This window comes from Schistocerca serialis, chromosome 8 (assembly GCF_023864345.2).
Source record: "Schistocerca serialis cubense isolate TAMUIC-IGC-003099 chromosome 8, iqSchSeri2.2, whole genome shotgun sequence".
Classification (NCBI taxonomy): Eukaryota; Metazoa; Arthropoda; class Insecta; order Orthoptera; family Acrididae; genus Schistocerca; species Schistocerca serialis.
In genome coordinates, this window is record NC_064645.1 from 619,300,447 (window position 1) to 619,319,010 (window position 18,564).

General features: G+C 42.7%; 1 protein-coding gene across 1 annotated transcript in view; it reads right to left on the reverse strand.

Moving 5' to 3' along the window:
• The window catches only part of LOC126417164 (nuclear receptor subfamily 2 group E member 1-like), a 212,903-nt gene that overhangs the window by 132,628 nt on the left and 61,711 nt on the right, over window positions 1-18,564 (reverse strand). Inside the window, exon 3 of the mRNA XM_050085062.1 lies at window positions 9,549-9,761. Within this exon, the coding sequence (XP_049941019.1) occupies window positions 9,549-9,761 (213 nt within the window). The remainder of the gene's footprint in view (window positions 1-9,548; window positions 9,762-18,564) is intronic.

Consider the following 18,564-nt stretch of genomic DNA (forward strand, 5'->3'; position numbering starts at 1 on the left):
TCAGACAAGCGAACGTGCAGTGAGGCGGCGGACTGTGCCTACACCAGATTTGGAAGTCCGGTTCAACAGGATACTGAGACGAACGCTTGTACAAACTCCAGGCAAGTGGCTTGCCAACATAGTGTAAGCCAAAGTACGATTATGTGTAACCTGCTTAGCAACCGCTACCATCCATATCCCCTGCAATCCCGTGGACGCCACTTTGAACGTATGTTGTGACATGGATGCGATGCAGCTTTGAACCATGCTCCGGTACTATTTGTTGTCGTTACACGCACACCGCCAATTTTCTGACACTTAATCTCAGAACTTTTTTTCCTCGATTTCCAGTTAGGAATCCGTCCTTGCAATTTGTTGGCTTTGTTAATTTCACCCTGTATATCGATGAAGGCACGGAAGATTTTACTGAAGTGTTGGTAACCCATATCTGCTCCAATTTTCTCTGATTTTCGCAACTTGGTTCTTTAGTTAGATTACGTCGGAGGATTTAATTTGTTGCTTGACTCATGTTGGAAGGTACGCGCTCGAAATTTTAGCAGCACCGTTCGTGATCAACAAGGCCTCTATCGTAACATGTTTGATAAGTATCTCCGCGATTTCTCTCCCAGTAAAAGAATCCATGATTAAGTGCGACGCTCTTCTTTGGGTCTTTTCAATTTCCTACTTTAGGGAACAATTCAGAGTAAAATCAGTATTCGAGAAACACTTAAACAAGGGCTACACGTGTCATCATCGAATTGCATTTCCGTAGGACTTACCACAAAGGTTTCCTGAATATGCGATGGAAGTTGAGGGAGATTTGAAATATCTAACAAGGGGAGGTCGCCAATTGTAAAATTCAGATTCGATTCATACTGCGCATAATAAAAGCTCATGGCCAGAGGTGTAACGCCGCTTTCACACTATACGGTTTTGACCGTACGGCAAAAAGCCGTACGGCTGTAGGTGTGAAGAAATGTATGGCGCCTTTCACATTATACGGCGACGGCAAAATGCCGCTGCCGTGCCGTGCTGCAGCCGTGTCTTGCCACTACAACAGACGGTCGCCGTACGGCAAGTTCGACAACAGTGGCCTACGTGACTAAGTGCATGCTTTCACACTGGACGGTTTTGAGCCGTACGGCGTCGACTAGTTCGTTGTAGTGTCGTTTTATTCATTTGTGTTTATTCTTGTTTACTGAAAAGTGTAGAAGAATGGATGAAATTGATACTGAACTTTTGATAACCTTGGTGGAAGTAAGACCTGTTCTGTGGGACAAAACTCTAGATGCGTATAGAGATCGTATTGCTACAAAGAATGCTTGGCGGGAAGTTTGCGTAGCACTGAAGCAAGATTTTGATGAGATGGAAGACAAAGATAAAAATGCGTTTGGTAAGTATTTATTTAATATATTAATATTACATTTAATACGTTTTAAACAGTTTTTATTTAACGTTATAAATTTTATTCTAAAAGTAAATCGTTTGTTTATAAGTAAATTACTGCTACCAGTCACGTTTTTTTTGTTTTGTTTATATTTTGCACGACGCGTTTCGGGAAATAATTCCCATCCTTAAGTGCGTTTTTCTCTAAGTTTTCATCATGTGTGGTGTCTTTTTATGTGTCAGGTCTTGCATTCTGTTTTCTTTACTGTAATTTATAAGAGAAACACGCACAAGACCTCACAAATAAAAAAACACTACACATAATGAAAACTTAGAGAAAAAAACGCACTTGAAGATCGGAATTATTTCCCGAAACGCGTCGTACAAAATATAAACAAAACGATTAAAAACGTGAGTGGTAGCAGTAATTTATTTATAAAGAAAACTATTTACTATACAGTCGCAGGCTTTCACAAACAATCTACAAAAAGGAAAAGGCTTGTTAATTTATATCTTTGACATCTGCCATGACACGCTTCCAGCATTTGTCATAAAATATTTACAAAGAGTGTTCCTTATGGCGTTGGCTGTCAGTCCTCCTCTTATGTTGGCATCTTGGGCTAAGTCTTCCAAACCAGTGAAGGATGTGGTGTCTTCAATTATAAATCCATCTCTCTGACGTACAAAATTGTGTAAAACAATGCAAGCTTTAACCATTTTTACTGCAAAATCTGGATGAACATTTAAAGGTCGGTGAAACAACCGCCACTTATTGGTGAGGATGCCAAAAGCACATTCCACATACCTCCTTGCTCTGCACAAACGGTAATTAAATACACGTTTCTCAACTGTCAAGTTTGTTCCCCCAAAAGGCCGGAGCAAATGCGTGTGTAGGCCAAATGCTGCGTCTCCCACGAAGAAGTAGGGTACTTTTGGACCTTCCGTACCAGGCAGACATTGGACGTCTGGAAATTCCAGGGAATTACTTTCTATTGACTTCCATAAACTGGACCGTCTGAACACTGAAGAGTCACAGTCTTTGCCATAACTTCCTACGTCGACATAAATGAACCTGTAGTTGGAATCCGCTACAGCCATCAGAACCACAGAAAAGTATTCTTTGTAATTGAAGTACATTGATCCGCTATTAAATGGGGCAGTAAGACGGATATGTTTTCCATCCACCGCTCCTAAGCAGTGGGGGAAATTAGCAGTACGTTCAAATCCAGCCGCTATTGATTCCCATACCTCTTTGGTCGGTCTTTGTATACATTCTTCCCGCAGTGATGACCAAATTGCTGTGCATACATCATTAACCACTTTACTTGCTGTAGAAATCCCAATTCTGTACTGGAAATGTAAGTCAGTGAAGGAACAACCGCTTGCCAGATACCTGAACAAAACGAAAAAAAATCAGTGACATTTAGTTTGCAGTGGACATTTTTTGTTACAGTTTTGCTTTTTTCTATACAAAATTAAAATGTTTTCATACAGTTTTGTTTTCTTTTGATGTAGGTATAGAAGTAATACGGAGGTGGACCAATCTACGAGACTCCTTTGTGAAGTCAAACATAAAAATTCAAGCTGCGAAAAAAAGTGGCTCAGCAGCAAAGAAAATGAAAAAGTATGTATATTCTGATCAGCTGCAGTTTCTAAAAAAGCTGTATGATGCTCGAGAGACGGAGGACAGTTTTCAATCGGAACGCACCGCCAGACTGGAAGAAGATATAGAAACGCAGGGCTCCGTCGAAAATACTGAGAATGTTTCTGGGCCATTTGATACAGCACCCACACAACAAACATCCAAAAGCGAGTGCCATACAAACAGAAAACATAGAAAACCTGATGCAATCGAAATGAAAATATTACGAGCTCTGGAAGAAGACAAACCTTGCAGCAAAATGTCATTTTTACTTAGTCTGAAGCCTCATCTGGAAAAATTTGATGAACAGGATTATCTTCAGTTTCAGATGGGAGTCCTCAAAGTTATAGAAAATATATATGAAAGGAGAAATATATTGACAGCTCAACCTCCTCCATTTACCCATTACACACCTCCCATGCCCTATAATAATAGATTTCAAGCTTATTCTTATTCACCTATGGAAAATGCTGCTCCAATATCCTCTTACCATACGCATCAGATTCGTCCTCCTCCAGCTGCACCAAACCCAACTACTTTTCTCGAACAACCATTACAGACTTCTCAAGGTCGCAGTTCTTATCAACGAATTAATAAAGTGCCACCACCATACCCTTCGCCTTCCACAAGTAGCCATGAAGGCCCACCATCAACAACGCAGTTCTACAACGTTTTTGCAGAGAGCCTGTCGCCACAAAGTGACAGTACAGTCAGTCCTGCTACAAACTCTTTGGTTTCAACTGCTGATATTGATATTGACTTTTCTACTTCATAATCTGAGCGTAATAAAAATGTAAAACACAAATAAATAAGTAAATAAACAGAACTAGTTTTTATGTATTAAATTACCTTAACGTGATAGCCAGCATTTGAACAGGTTGGATGCAATTGCGGAATTGTGTGTTTTGTCGTTGTAACACATCCTTTAGTTTTCTATGTAATTCGTCAAACGAGGTAATAGACATTCGGAAATAGTTAAAGAATTTATTTCCGTCGTTCCTCAAATCTTCAAAGAGTGTATAAAATAAACCCACTTCGTCTCTTCTCTGGTTAATGGGGTGTACCCACAAAAGACGACCTTTTCTTTTGCGGCGACGATGAAGCAACCACAAAGCAACAACTCGTTTACGGTTCATCTTGATACACACATTAAGCAAACTGAATAGACACCAACAACTGGTCACGTCAAAAAGCCGTGTAATGTGAAAGCAACACAGGCACGGCTAAAACTCGTACGGCTTTTTGCCGTACGGTCAAAACCGTATAGTGTGAAAGCGGCGTAATGTGGCAAAGCACCAAGATGCACTTCTCAGCCGTTGTCGAGAAAATCGACAGTTAAAAGAAACCGTTGCGGTGAAATACTCTCTACGATTAATAATTTTCTACAGCGTCGTGGCGCAGCGGTGAGCGCTCGGGTTCGTAATCCGACGGTCGCCGGATCGAATCTCGCGCCATGCAACCCTTTTTTTTAGTGTTTGTTTTTTGTAATTCACACACACACACATATATATATATATATATATATATATATATATATATATATATATATATATCTCCGGCAATCAGTTGCAACAATTATGCATATAAGAAGTTGCTGAAAGTCGTTTGGCGTGGAAAAACCGGCGACTTCGAACATCATTATGTTTTCCGCAAACAAAGTTGTATTTCACAAATGTTATTAATTGTCTTCATAATGTTAACCACGTATAGTTAACGGAAGACGTAGAAACGGTATTCCGAAACGAATACGTATAGCGTAAGTCAAACGTTCGAATTAGAATAGAGACCCCACGAACACAAATTTGCTGCGGCAGGTATGAAATATAAACTCCGTTACTCGCTCGTTACACTTGAAGGACAGATGTTGAATGGGCCGAAACGAGCCGCCGCATAACAGCGTAGTTGCCTGCTAACTTCGAAAGAAGGTAGATGCGGTCCCTAGCGCAACTTATAACATCGTCGAAAATCAGTGCGGACGGGAGAGCTTTAGTACACCCTGTTAAAAAAACGGAAAAATGGAGGCGGTACAATTGGAGAGCGATCCGCCTTCACCAACATGCACAAACAATTCATTAATAGTTTATATATATATATATATATATATATATATATATATATATATATATATATATATATATATATATTACAAAAAACTAATAATAAAAAAAATTGCATGGCGCGAGATTCGATCCGGCGACCTTTGAGTTACAAACCCGAGCGCTTACCGCTGAGCCACGACGCTGTAGAAAATTGTTAATCGTAGAGAGTATTTCACCGCAACGGTTTCTTTTAACTGTCGATTTTCTCGACAACGGCTGAGAAGTGCATCTTGGTGCTTTGCCACATTACACCTCTGGCCATGAGCTTTTATTATGCGCAGTATGAATCAAATCTGAATTTCACAATTGGCGGCCTCCCCTTGTAAGTGTAGAATAAGAGAGTCAAATGGTTAAAAACAAATCCCCCGGACACGCATCCGCGTCAGATCGTTGTGACCATCTTTTCTGGAAATTTCCCTAATCGGTTAGAGAACCAAGGGCTTGGCCGCAGTGGTAACACCGGTTTCCGTCAGATCACTGAAGTTAAGCGCTGTCGGACTGGGCTAGCACTTTGCACTAAGCCCTTGTGAGGCAAACTGAGGAGCTACTTGACTGACAAGTCAGGTAGAGACGTTTGTGGCATATTACTGACAGAAAAAAATCCCAACAACAAGGAGTTATGCGACATGAACGAAATTGGCAGGCGTGTCTCTACAACTGCAAGATGGTGTCTATTTATTTTTACGCCAGTCGCATAAGAGTAGCGCTAGTAGCTCCACTATGAGGATGAAAATCAGGTTTGCTTTAAACACACACTGTAACGGTCGTGAGCGTTAGGTCCCTTTGAGATTGGACGTGGTATGAAATGAAATGTCGTGTGGCTAGGGCCTCCCGTCGGGTAGACCGTTCGCCTGGTGCAGGTCTTTCGATTTGACGCCACTTCGGCGACCTGCGCGTCGATGGGGATGAAATGATGATTATTAGGACAACACAACACCCAGTCCCTGAGCAGAGAAAATCTCCGACGCAGCCGGGAATCGAACCCGGGCCCTTAGGATTGACAGTCTGTCACGCTGACCACTTTCTTTTCTTTCTTTTTTTTTTTTTTTAATCTCGTTTTGTTCGCTTTTGATCGTTGCATCTGCTCAGGGCGGACGTCGTAAAACATCCATTGAAGTTCGTTGTTAATCGAGTAACTCAGTTTTTTTATTACAGAGAGCACGTAACCCTCTGACCGAACACGCTGAGCTACCGTGCCGGCATCACTCAGCTACCGAGGGCGGACCATTGGACGTGGTGAGTTGCTGTTAGTCAAGAATACCTTTAAAGCGAGAAAGACGCCATTGTCAACACCTCACTGAGTCTGAACGAGGTCGTCTAATAGGGCTACAAGAGGATAGATGCTCCTTTTGCTTTACTGCAAAAAGACTTGGCAGGAATGTACCCACTGTACGTGATTACTGGCAGCTGTTGTCACGGGAATGTACGGCCGCAAGAAGACTGGACTCCGGAAGCCCACGTGGCACTACCATAAGGGAAGACCATCGTGTTCGCCGTATAATCCTGGCGCATCGTACTGCATCTGCAGCAGCAGCACCGTGACAACGAACTGTTACTAATCGGTTACTTCAAGGACAGCTCCGAGCCAGATGTCCTGTAGCGAGCACTCCACTGGCCCCAAACCAATGCATTATGCGACTTCAGTGGCGTCAAACTAGAGCTCATTGGGCAGGGTGAAGCTCTGTAATGGTTTCTGATGATAGCTCGTTCTACCTCGACGCCAGTTATGGCCTTGTGTTGGTTAGGAGGAGGCCACATTAGGGCCTGCAACCAATCTGACTGCATGCTAAACACACTGGAGTTATGGTCTGGGGTGCGATTTCGTGCGTGACAGCAGGAGCACTCTCGCAGTTATTCCATGGTCCCTGACTGCAAATTTGTACCTCAGTCTGGTGGTTCAACATATTGTGCTGCCATTCATGAACAGCGTTCCAGGGGGTGATTTCCAACAGGATAACGCTCCAACACATACCGCTGTTGAAAGCCAACATGCTCTACAGAGTGTCGGCATATTGCCTCGGCCTGCTCGATCACCAGATCTTTTCTCCAATCGTCATCGTATCAGGTGCGGCCAGAATGTCACCTACAGGCAGCATTAACCCAAGCACAACAGGCATGGAACTCCATCCGACAAACTGTCATCTGGTACATGTACGACACGATGCATGCACGTTTGCTTTCTTGCATTTAACATTCTAGCGGTTACACAGGTTATTAATATACCAGCATTTCTCATCTGCAATAGCTTATCTAGCGCTTACAGTAACCTGTGATCTTGCAATGATAATCTATTAAATATGTTACCTAGACAAATGTAAGATCGAAATTTCATTTCTCTACATTAATATTTTTTGTTCTTGTGATTTTTTCCGTCTGAGTATTAAGAGTTCTAAGAAGCAACAAAAATGTATCCAGAGTTAATTTGTCACGCTGTAGCGGAGTGTGTAATGATTGGAGCTTTCATAGCAGGCTAAAACTATGTGCGAAACAGGGTCCCAAGCCTTTCACTTTAGCAGGCGAGTGCTCCACCGACTGAATCATCCAAGGACAACTGACGACACTCCTTGACAGGAGATAAGGTACTGACGAAAGTAAAGCTGCGAGGCAGACCGTCAGTCGTGCTTGGATAAGACGGTGGGGCACTTGTCAAAATATCTCAGTCTCCAGATCAGGTGTGGCCAGAAAGTTTCAACAAAAGTTTATGGATTCTGACATCTTGTTTCTAAACACCCTGTACGTGGTTGTGAAGCAGCTGACTGGGTTGAAATAAATAAATCGCCAGGTCCTGATGGGATTCTAATTCGGTTTTACAGAGAGTACTCTACTGCATTGGCTCCTTACTTAGCTTGCATTTATGGCGAATCTCTTGCCCAACGTAAAGTCCCGAGCGACTGGAAAAAAGCGCAGGTGACGCCTGTATATAAGAAGGGTAGAAGGACGGGTCCTCAGAATTACAGACCAATAACCTTAACATCGGTTTGTTGCAGGATTCTCGAACATATTCTCAGTTCGAATATAATGAAGTTGCTGTCCATTCATCAGCACGGCTTTAGAAAGCATCGCTCCTGCGAAACGCAACTCGCCATTTTTTCACATGATATCTTGCGAACCATGGATGAATGGTATCAGAAGGATGCCATATTCCTTGACTTCCGGAAGGCGTTTGACTCGGTGCCCCACTGCAGACTCCTAACTAAGGTACGAGCATATGGGATTGGTCCCCAAATATGTGAGTGGCTTTAAGACTTCTTAAGTAATAGAACTCAGTACGTTGTCCTCGATGGTGAGTGTTCATCGGAGGTGAGGGTATCATATGGAGTGCCCCAGGGAAGTGTGGTAGGTCCGCTGTTGTTTTCTATCTACATAAATGATCTTTTGGATAGGGTGGATAGGAATGTGCGGCTGTTTGTTGATGGTGCTGTGGTCTGCGGAAAGGTGTCGTCGTTGAGTGACTGTAGGAGGATACAAGATGACTTGGACAGGATTTGTGATTGGTGTAAAGAATGGCAGCTAACTCTAAATATAGATAAATGTAAATTAATGCAGATGAATAGGAAAAAGAATCCTGTAATGTTTGAATACTCCATTAGTAGTGTAGCGCTTGACACAGTCACGTCGATTAAATATTTGGGCGTAACATTGCAGAGCGATATGAAGCGGGACAAGCTTGTAATGGCAGTTGTGGGGAAGGCGGATAGTCGTCTTCGGTTCATTGGTAGAATTTTGGGAAGATGTGGTTCACATGTAAAGGAGACCGCTTATAAAACACTGATACGACCTATTCTTGAGTACTGCTCGAGCGTTTGGGATCCCTATCAGATCGGATTGAAGGAGGACATAGAAGCAATTCAGAGGCGCGCTGCTAGATTTGTTACTGGTAGGTTTGATCATCACGCGAGTGTTACGGAAATGCTTCAGGAACTCGGGTGGGAGTCTCTAGAGGAAAGGAGGCGTTCTTTTCGTGAATCGCTACTGAGGAAAATTGGAGAACCAGCATTTGAGGCTGACTGCAGTACAATTTTACTGCCGCCAACTTAAATTTCGCGGAAAGACCACAAAGATAAGATAAGAGAGCTTAGGGCTCATACAGAGGCATATAGGCAGTCATTTTTCCCTCGTTCTGTTTGGGAGTGGAACAGGGAGAGAAGATGCTAGTTGTGGTACGAGGTAGCCTCCGCCACGCACCGTATGGTGGATTGCGGAGTATGTATGTAGATGTAGACTACCAATGTATAATGTAATGTAAAAACATACATGTCACGGAATGCGGTGCAAACCCAGGATATTTTAGGCTAAAATCGTTTTTAGCATTAAAAAGTAATCTGTTATCTTCGCGGTTGGAAATGATGTACAAGGAACGCTGATTTTCTTCCTGAGATGAACCAGTATACGACAGACAAGCGCTGCTAGGTTTTGTTTTTCCTTCTGGGAGACACACATACCAGCATGTTGTTGGGTGAAGACGTGATGCGTCGGCAAGGCGAGCGCAGGGTAGAGTAGCCCAGGATCTAGCGTGAGCTGCGGGGGCGGCTGCGGAGGCGGCTGCGGGGGCGGCAGGCCGAGTCCGAGGCCCAGGCCCAGTCCCAGCCCCAGGCGCGGTGGCGGCTGCGGGGGCGGGCGCGACACCAGCCGGGGGGCGCGCTCGTGCTGCACCGCTGTGGACAGGCGGCAAACGTGCAGCGTCACTGCAGCACCACCGTGCTGTACTGCTGTCAACAGAGGTACGTCTGAAGGTACTACATACACGTATCAACAAAAGTTTTGCATCGAACCTTGATTTCGAAACTCATGGCAAAGAAAAAAGAATGGACTCTGAGGCATTCATTTGGAATGTGTCCAAATCACAAAAACAAATACATAAATAAAATAACTGTGTAGAGACAAAATCGCCTGTTTCACATGGGTGGTTTTCGACAGCATCTCCGAGCAACATCAGTACGTGGTGGTGCGTCCCTTGCTCCAACGCATTCTTAAATCCATTGTGTCATACCAATGAAGTTATCACGCCAGCGGTGGCCCAAACTGTGCTTCTCTTCAATGGAGATTCTGCGCATGTTGCGCAGAGTACGTGGTCTATGCCGAGGTCTAAAGAAAGCTCTTTTCAATCGACCTTACATATTTTGGATTGGATTCAGGTTCGCGGAACAGCAGGCCACTTCGTTCTGGTGATCCTAGCGTTCTGAAGGAACCTGTTCACGAGAATAACTCGATGGCCACGCGAGTTATTATCCATCAAGATGAACTTGTCACTAAAATGTTCACGATGCTGTTCCTCTAATGGTTGCATAATCTGGTTTCTGTACCGAGGAGCAATGAAACTATCCTCAATTCGAATCGAGAACAGCTTCCAACAATAGTAACATAGAAGTATATATCTTCGGAGTAATCAAGCAACTTAAATCACTTAATAAAAGCAAGCCTTCTGGTGTAGTCTGTATACCAATTAGGTTCCTTTCGGAGTATTCTGATGCATTAACTCCATACTTAACAATTATATACAACCGTTCGCTCGACGAAAGATCCGTATCCAAAGACTGGAAAGTTGCACAGGTCACACCAATAATCAAGAAAGGTAGTAGGAGTAATCCACTAAATCACATGCCCATATCGTTAACGTCAACATGCAGCAGGATTTTGGAACATATATTGTGCTCGAACACTATGAATTGCCTCAAAGGAAACGGTCTATTGACACACAGTCAACATGGGTTTAGAAAACATCGTTCCTGTGAAACACAACTAGTTCTTTATTCACATGAAGTATTGAGTGGTATTGGCAAGGGATTTCAGATCGATTTTGTATTTCTGAATTTCCGGAAGGCTTTTGACACTGTACCACACAAGCGGCTCGTGGTGAAATTGCGTGCTTATGGAATATCGTCTCAGTTATGTGATTGGATTTGCGATTTCCTGTCAGAGGGGTCACAGTTCGTAGTAATTGACGGAAAGTCATCGGCTAAAACAGAAGTGATTTCAGGCGTTCCCCAGGTAGTGTTATAGGCTCTTTGCTGCTCCTTATCTATACAAACAATTTGGGAGACAATCTGAGCAGCCGTCTTAGGTTGTTTGCAGATGACGCTGTCGCTTATCGACTAATAAAGTCATCAGAAGATGAAAAGAAGCTGGAAAACAATTTAGAAAAGATATCTGAATGGTGCGAAAAGTGCCAGCTGACGCTAAATAACGAAAAGTGTGAGGTCGTTCACATGAGCGGTAAAAGGAACTCGTTAAACTTCGGTTACACGGCAAATCAGTCTAATCTAAAATCCGTAAATTCAACTAAATACCCGGGAATTACTATAACGAACACCTTAAATTGGAAGGAACACATAGAAAATGTTGTGGGGAAGGCTAACCAAAGACTGCGTTTTACTGGCAGAAAACTTAGAAAATGTAACAGACCTACTAAGGAGACTGCCTACACTGCGCTTGTCCGTCCTCTTTTAGAATACTGCTGCGCGGTGTGGGATCCTTAGCAGACGGGACTGACGGAGTACATCGAAAAAGTTCAAAGAAAGGCAGCACGTTTTGTATTATCGTGAAATATGGAAGAGAGTGTCACAGAAATGATACAGGATTTGGGCTTGTCATCATTAAAAGAACGGCGTTTTTCGTTGCGACGGAATCTTCTCACAAAATTCCAAACTTTCTCCTCCCTACATAGGGAAGAACGATCACCACTATAAAATAAGGAAATCAGAGCTCGTACGAAAAGATGTAAGTGTTCATTCTTTCCGCGCGTTATACGGGATTAGAATAACAGCGAATTGTGAAGGTGGTTCGATGAACCCTCTGCCAGGCACTTGAATGTGATTTGCAGAGTATCCATGCAGATGTAGATGAATAACCACGACAGTATTGCAGTGGCCCCATGTAGTGCACCTGAGAACATCAATCCACCACCAACTTGTTGCCCCTATGCTATACAGTTCGGACGCGTTAGATATTAACACCTGACGCTAATTCTGGGACGCCCATTCTGCATGATTTCTTGCCCATCTGTAACGGAGTCCATAGTGTTGTGGTGTACTACGTGGTGCTCGCCAGAATCGTCGCGAATGGAGAATCGCATCACGCAATCGTCTCCCAACTGTTTTATGCGATACATGATGTCCGTAGCCTCTCCGAACGCTCTTCTCGGGCTCTCACTCTGCGCATGCTTTGACTCAAAAGTCGTAGATTTTGTCACCCTGTACACCTGTCGAACGTGGATGGCCTGTGCGGTGTAAGTCCTCAACCCTACTTGTCAATCGAAAGCGATTTCATATCTGCACCACATGGTTTTCACTTTGGTGAACACTTCCATCAACTTCGCTGTTGACAAGCTTTCTTCGCGTAAAGCGATGATGCAACCCGATAGGTGGTCACGATTATTCTTTGACGCACGATGGATGTTCGTTCTATTGTTCCACACATGTCTGTAGTGTGTGCCTACTGGTGCTTTACTTTCATGTCAAATGTTGCAATCCATTGGAGTGCAGCATTCCACCAGTAGGTAGCGCTCATGGTAATTGTTCAAAAATGGTTCAAATGGCTCTGAGCACTATGGGACTTAACATCCATGGTCATCAGTCCCCTAGCACTTAGAACTACTTAAACCTAACTAACCTAAGGACAGCACACAACACCCAGTCATCACGAGGCAGAGAAAATCCCTGACCCCGCCGGGAATCGAACCCGGGAACCCGGGCGTGGGAAGCGAGAACGCTACCGCACGACCACGAGCTGCGGACATGGTACCTGTGCTATAGAGAGCATATATACCTACACAGGCTCTCTCCTGTATGTATGTTTACAAACAACGACAGGGGTGACACGATTGGCACAGGAACTGCCACAATAGCAACATATCACTCGATCACAGTGTTAATGCATCTGGGATTTAGGGCGCTTCGGTCGACTTATCACGGGTCAGCTCGTAACAGGGCTTGTGGAGAGGAGGAAGGACGGTACAACTACAGTTCTGGAATGAGAGCTGCACTTACCTTGGTGATTAGAGTTATGAAATGGATGGCTCATCATGAAAAGGTTAGAGGCCAAGTTCTTCATCTCCGGCATCTGTTTCACTGGAGTCCGTTCGAATTTCATCCATCCTGTCAGTTTCCATATTACTAACGTCGTTATGTCCTGCATATTCATCTTCACTCTCCAGACCAACATTGATTATTATATTCTCTGTTGCTTTCTCAATTAATCCATCTTTGCGCATTTTTTTTTAAATTCCTTTCACACATTTGAAAACTTTTAAGCAGCCATGTTGGGTTATTTATTTTGGCTAATGCTCGTTTCACAACAGTTCCCGCAAACGTGACGTCATTTTGATGTCACGCGCAGTATCGACCATCACATGGTCGGCTATCGACTTTAGTTAGCGTTCGATACGGACCTCTCGCAAGGCCTAATGCGTGGGTACCGGAGATTTGCAGGAAAAACTTTATTCTTCGAATGATTTGTCATAATTTTTGGTATAATATAGTGGTACGCAATGATTTATCGACGGTTAATACCTTCACATAAGAGTGCCCTCTCAGGAGTGAGTCATTATCGTCAATAATTTACAAAATTAAGCACGAAACACACTTGTTTTATAATCTGCAGTACGGCGTTTCAGGGTAATGGAGCACTGAAAATCCATCACCAAAACGTCACCTTATCATTAAATGACACTCAATAACGCATCACCGATATAAGCCTCAAGAGAGAATATGATAATCAAGACAGGAGACAAACATCACATGATCAAGTGCTAGCGTAGGTTCGCATCCTATCACATGCAATTTTTTTTTTCATGTTAACGTTGTTAACACATTCTGGGATTTTCTTATAAATGGAATACAAGTGTGTTCTGCAATATTCAATGTTATATTTATTCAGTCTGATCTGAGAACGAAGGATGAAATTAATATTTAGCGATTTCCGAGTGTGTGGTTAGGCAGGAATCTAAGAGGACAGCTTTGTTTTTCATTGTCACAAAGTCGACAACCGATTATACGGTTGTCGATACTGCACACGATGTCAAACTGACGTCACATTTGGGGGAGCTGTGAAACGAGCATTATCCACTAGTTGAACTAATGGAAGAAACGATTTTTGCTATTTTTTTGTTTCATTGTGTTCCAGAATAGTTCTATATGCTCCAAATCAAGCGGTAGGGTGGGAACCTCAGAACAGTATATCGCTTACGCTTCAAAACAGTATCTGCTTTAAAAAACAGGCGTTGGTTTATTAAAACGCACAATTTGTAAAAGTTCGGTTCAAAACTGATTTTTTTCTGAATAAACCGTTCACTTATGTCCTTTTTTTCGAGTTGCAGCAGCGGTAGGGCAGTCTATTTCTCTGAACAGTGTGATACAGCGCGTTACCGAGAACAACAGTACCGCTAGCTGGGATGTTAGGAAATTCTGTTCGTGATAATTAGCCCTTTACAAATCACCGTGATAATCCTGGGATTTAGGTTCAGAATCATACACTGACTATCTCTATGAAATCCATTGCTCTCGAGAGTGGACCATAATAGCTCTTTGGCCTGCACTGCTATTAGTCAGTACAGCCGGATCTTCATGCTAACAACATTTTCATGGTATAAAGCGTAGGCAGCCACGTTTTGTCCGTGAGCATCTCTGGTGTTTTCATTATTTTTTATTGCTCCCAAGTATTGCACACGTTTTGCAACAATGTCGGGACGCTGAGTTAGGATGGTTCTCTTATTTTCACATTTTTTGAATCGTACCACCATCTCTTTCAAAATTTTCCGAAATTTGTCCTTTACCCCCTGAAAATTTATCTCAGTTTTTGAAAATATAAATAGCTTTCTCAATGATCTCTTCATAATACTTGACCACTACGTTTTATCGAAGTCATCTAGAGGAACTACATTTCTAGAAGGCCCTTGTTTTCTAGGATTTTTAATTGTTTCGCGGTTTCTGCCACTTTATTAAAATCTTTCAAATTTAATTTATTGTTCTTTGTGACTTTCCTACCATTTTTGTCGCCCGTAAGACTGCCTTTTATACATGTGTCATTGCCTCAGTCTGCTCTTTTTCTTCCTGGCACACTTTTACAAATTTGAATATGAGCTCTTTTTCACTTACATGTGCCCACTTTCACGACATCTTCTTCCTCCGTTTTACATTCTCAGGGGTATTCATGTTAATGGATAAAATCGCACTGCTCTACGAACTACATTACACGAGACACGCTAAAACGTTTCACAATTAATCTAAAAGTATTGAAGGTGCGATGAATTTTGCTTAGTCACCACTAACGTCACCGCCTGTTTCCGCTAACAGCCGCGGGAAGCCAAATACAGTAATATCGTTGTTGGATAGCAATTGCATAACATATTGCAAACCTTTTGGTGATGTATGTGTAGACAATGATGAGACGAAAGGTTGTCATCACGAACCTTCGGTAACAAGTTACTGGAAGCTTTGTTGACATTTCGAGTTGTCTGTTGTGAAGATATTGCTGATTACGATGGACGAAACTTTCTCTTGTTTGTTTTTTGTGCTTCCTCTTTATTCTGTATGTGTATCTTTGACGCCTAGAATACGTTTTTGTTTTGCTCTGTAATATGAAACGTTACTATGTTATGCTTTGTTTGTATTTCTACATGAATCCCCTTTTAAATGAGCACGCAAATGTTCAATGAACGTTTCATTATCTTTGTAAAGCTTATGCACAATGCACTGTGTAAAACCACAGTACACTGTGGCAAAAGTAAACGGAATATGCAGCACTGTTTTGTGAACTGAGATGCGACAGCGAATCGATAATGGATGTCGGGCAATCGGAAGGCGTGTGGCGTCGTGGCGTACGCCGGGTGTATGTTGTGTAATCATGCTAGACAGAATCACACGATAATTTATGGCCACTTTCTTATTTTTCGGTAATGGCTGAAAGTAAGCTTAAAGTTGCACGCTATGGAACAAAATGTTAGACTGTGTGCGTGCTGTGAGTTTCGTGGTGTACCATAAACAGCAGTAACAATGCTTGTGCGAATGGACTGTGATTGTCGTGAGAACCGAACTGTTCGCAGCTAACCGAACTTCACAAACTAACATACTCTCGAGTCACTATCTCGTTTTCGATTTAGTGAACTTCCGCACGCATTGAAACATTAACTGTCGCCGTTGAGGCTTTTAAATTGCTTATGACATGCGGTACTGTTTTTGCTAGAACTGTAAATTCACTATTGTTATCGCTAAAAGTGGACGCACTGTAAAGTCGCGATCGGCGAGTCACAGCTGATTTTATTATTTTTTAAAACTGTGTATCGGACTTTGATAACGGAGTGGTGTGTGTGTGCGAGGAACGGCGTAATAGCACACATACGAACTTGGATTTTAAAAGCAATAACTACGCCCGACCGCACTGTGGTTAAAGGATTACGCCGGAGGATGTATCCGTGTCAATTTCATGACTAATGGAGCCATAATAATTACGTCGCCAGTACTAACGAACTGCCGGTAACGTTACGACGCATCGTCTACAAAAAGATAAGCTGCAACGTCAAGTGCTCTCTCCCTGTAAACACTCAAAGAATTTCGCATAGTTTTAAATGTAATTTATTTTTCTTTTGTGACAAGCTTTCTCGATACTTGCTTTCTTTAAAAACAAATGTAATTTTAGTGAATTGTGCTATAGTCTGTGTTCACCTACCATAAATAGTAGTCTTTGCTATGTCCTACCTCTGTTTCTCCTTAATTTTATTGCCCTCCCGCCGGAGGTTCGAGTCCTACCTCGGGCATGGGTGTGTGTGTGTTGTCCTTAGCATAAGTTACTTTAAGTCAGTTTATGTAGTGTGTAAGTCTAGGGACCGATGACCTCAGCAGTTTGGTCTTTTAGGAATTCACACACATTTGAATATATTTTTTATTTTATTGTAGCTATTATTACATGTGTTTCTATGTATTCTTTTGGAGGGTTTGCTTTTAGATAAGTGGATAGTGAATTTACGTATTTTATTGTGATATTGTATGCCTGCCAGCGTAAGTTTTAGCGTCCGCTTTTATATTCCAAGCACTGACTAATCATAGCCAAGCTGCTCGCTCGCTATTCGTGCAAGGTACGTTATGTGTGGAAATTTTGAATCTGACAGCTGTCTGTGAACCGCGTTTTCATTCAACTAGACATATTCATGACTAAGTGAGAATTTATTTGGCTCTTACAGTTATAAATGAACGAAATTATAGTCATTTTCTGAATTATTTACGAATTCATTTACGGGTGTTTTCGTGTTTCATGTTCTTTTACTGTTTGTTACCAAACTCTGACGGGGTTACTTCCGTTAAGTTTGGGAGTAAAACGGGTTTCTTTAGAGTCTAAACAATCATAATTCACGGCAGTATTATACAAAGTAGATATCTGAGAATTTCCTTCACATATTGGTCAGTTCGTGACAGGACTGAGTAACACAGCATGTTGTGGCTGATATGGCTTAATTTCGTTACACTACAGAGAACCGTTTCCTTCACACTCTGTACTTCCAGGACGAACCATTGGCATAAGTGAGACTGGACAATAATAAAGACAGTTCACTCAGACTGTTGGCTGTGGTGCAGTGACTGCAACGAGTGGCAATGCGATCGAATCAGAATAACAGTATGTGCTAGAAGACTAGGCACGAGTCGTTCCAGAAGGTCTACACCATGAGGAGACAGATGGATTGTTCGACTGGCTCTGACGAATAGCCGGATGAAAACACCTGAACTCTGGGCAGAGCTCTCAGGAAGTGTCACTACCAACGGTCAGGAGCAGGCTACTGTAAGCTGGGTTGAGATTTCGAGTTGCCTTGCGTCGTTCACCGCTGACGCCGACCACTGACAACAAAGGCTTGGGTACATCTACATCTACATCCATACTCCGCAAGCCACCTGACGGTGTGTGGCGGAGGGTACCTTGAGTACCTCTATCGGTTGTCCCTTCTATTCCATTCTCGTATTGTTCGTGGAAAGAAGGATTGTCGGTATGCCTCTGTGTGGGCTCTAATCTCTCTGATTTTATCCTCATGGTCTCTTCGCGAGATATACGTAGGAGGGAGCAATATACTGCTTGACTCTTCGGTGAAGGTATGATCTCGAAACTTTGACAAAAGCCCGTACCGAGCTACTGAGCGTCTCTCCTGCAGAGTCTTCCACTGGAGTTTATCTATCATCTCCGTAACGCTTTCGCGATTACTAAATGAACCTGTAACGAAGCGCGCTGCTCTCCGTTGGATCTTCTCTATCTCCTCTATCAACCCTATCTGGTACGGATCCCACACTGGTGAGCAGTATTCAAGCAGTGGGCGAACAAGCGTACTGTAACCTACTTCCTTTGTTTTCGGATTGCATTTCCTTAGGATTCTTCCAATGAATCTCAGTCTGGCATCTGCTTTACCGACGATCAACTTTATGTGATCATTCCATTTTAAATCACTCCTAATGCGTACTCCCAGATCATTTATGGAATTAACTG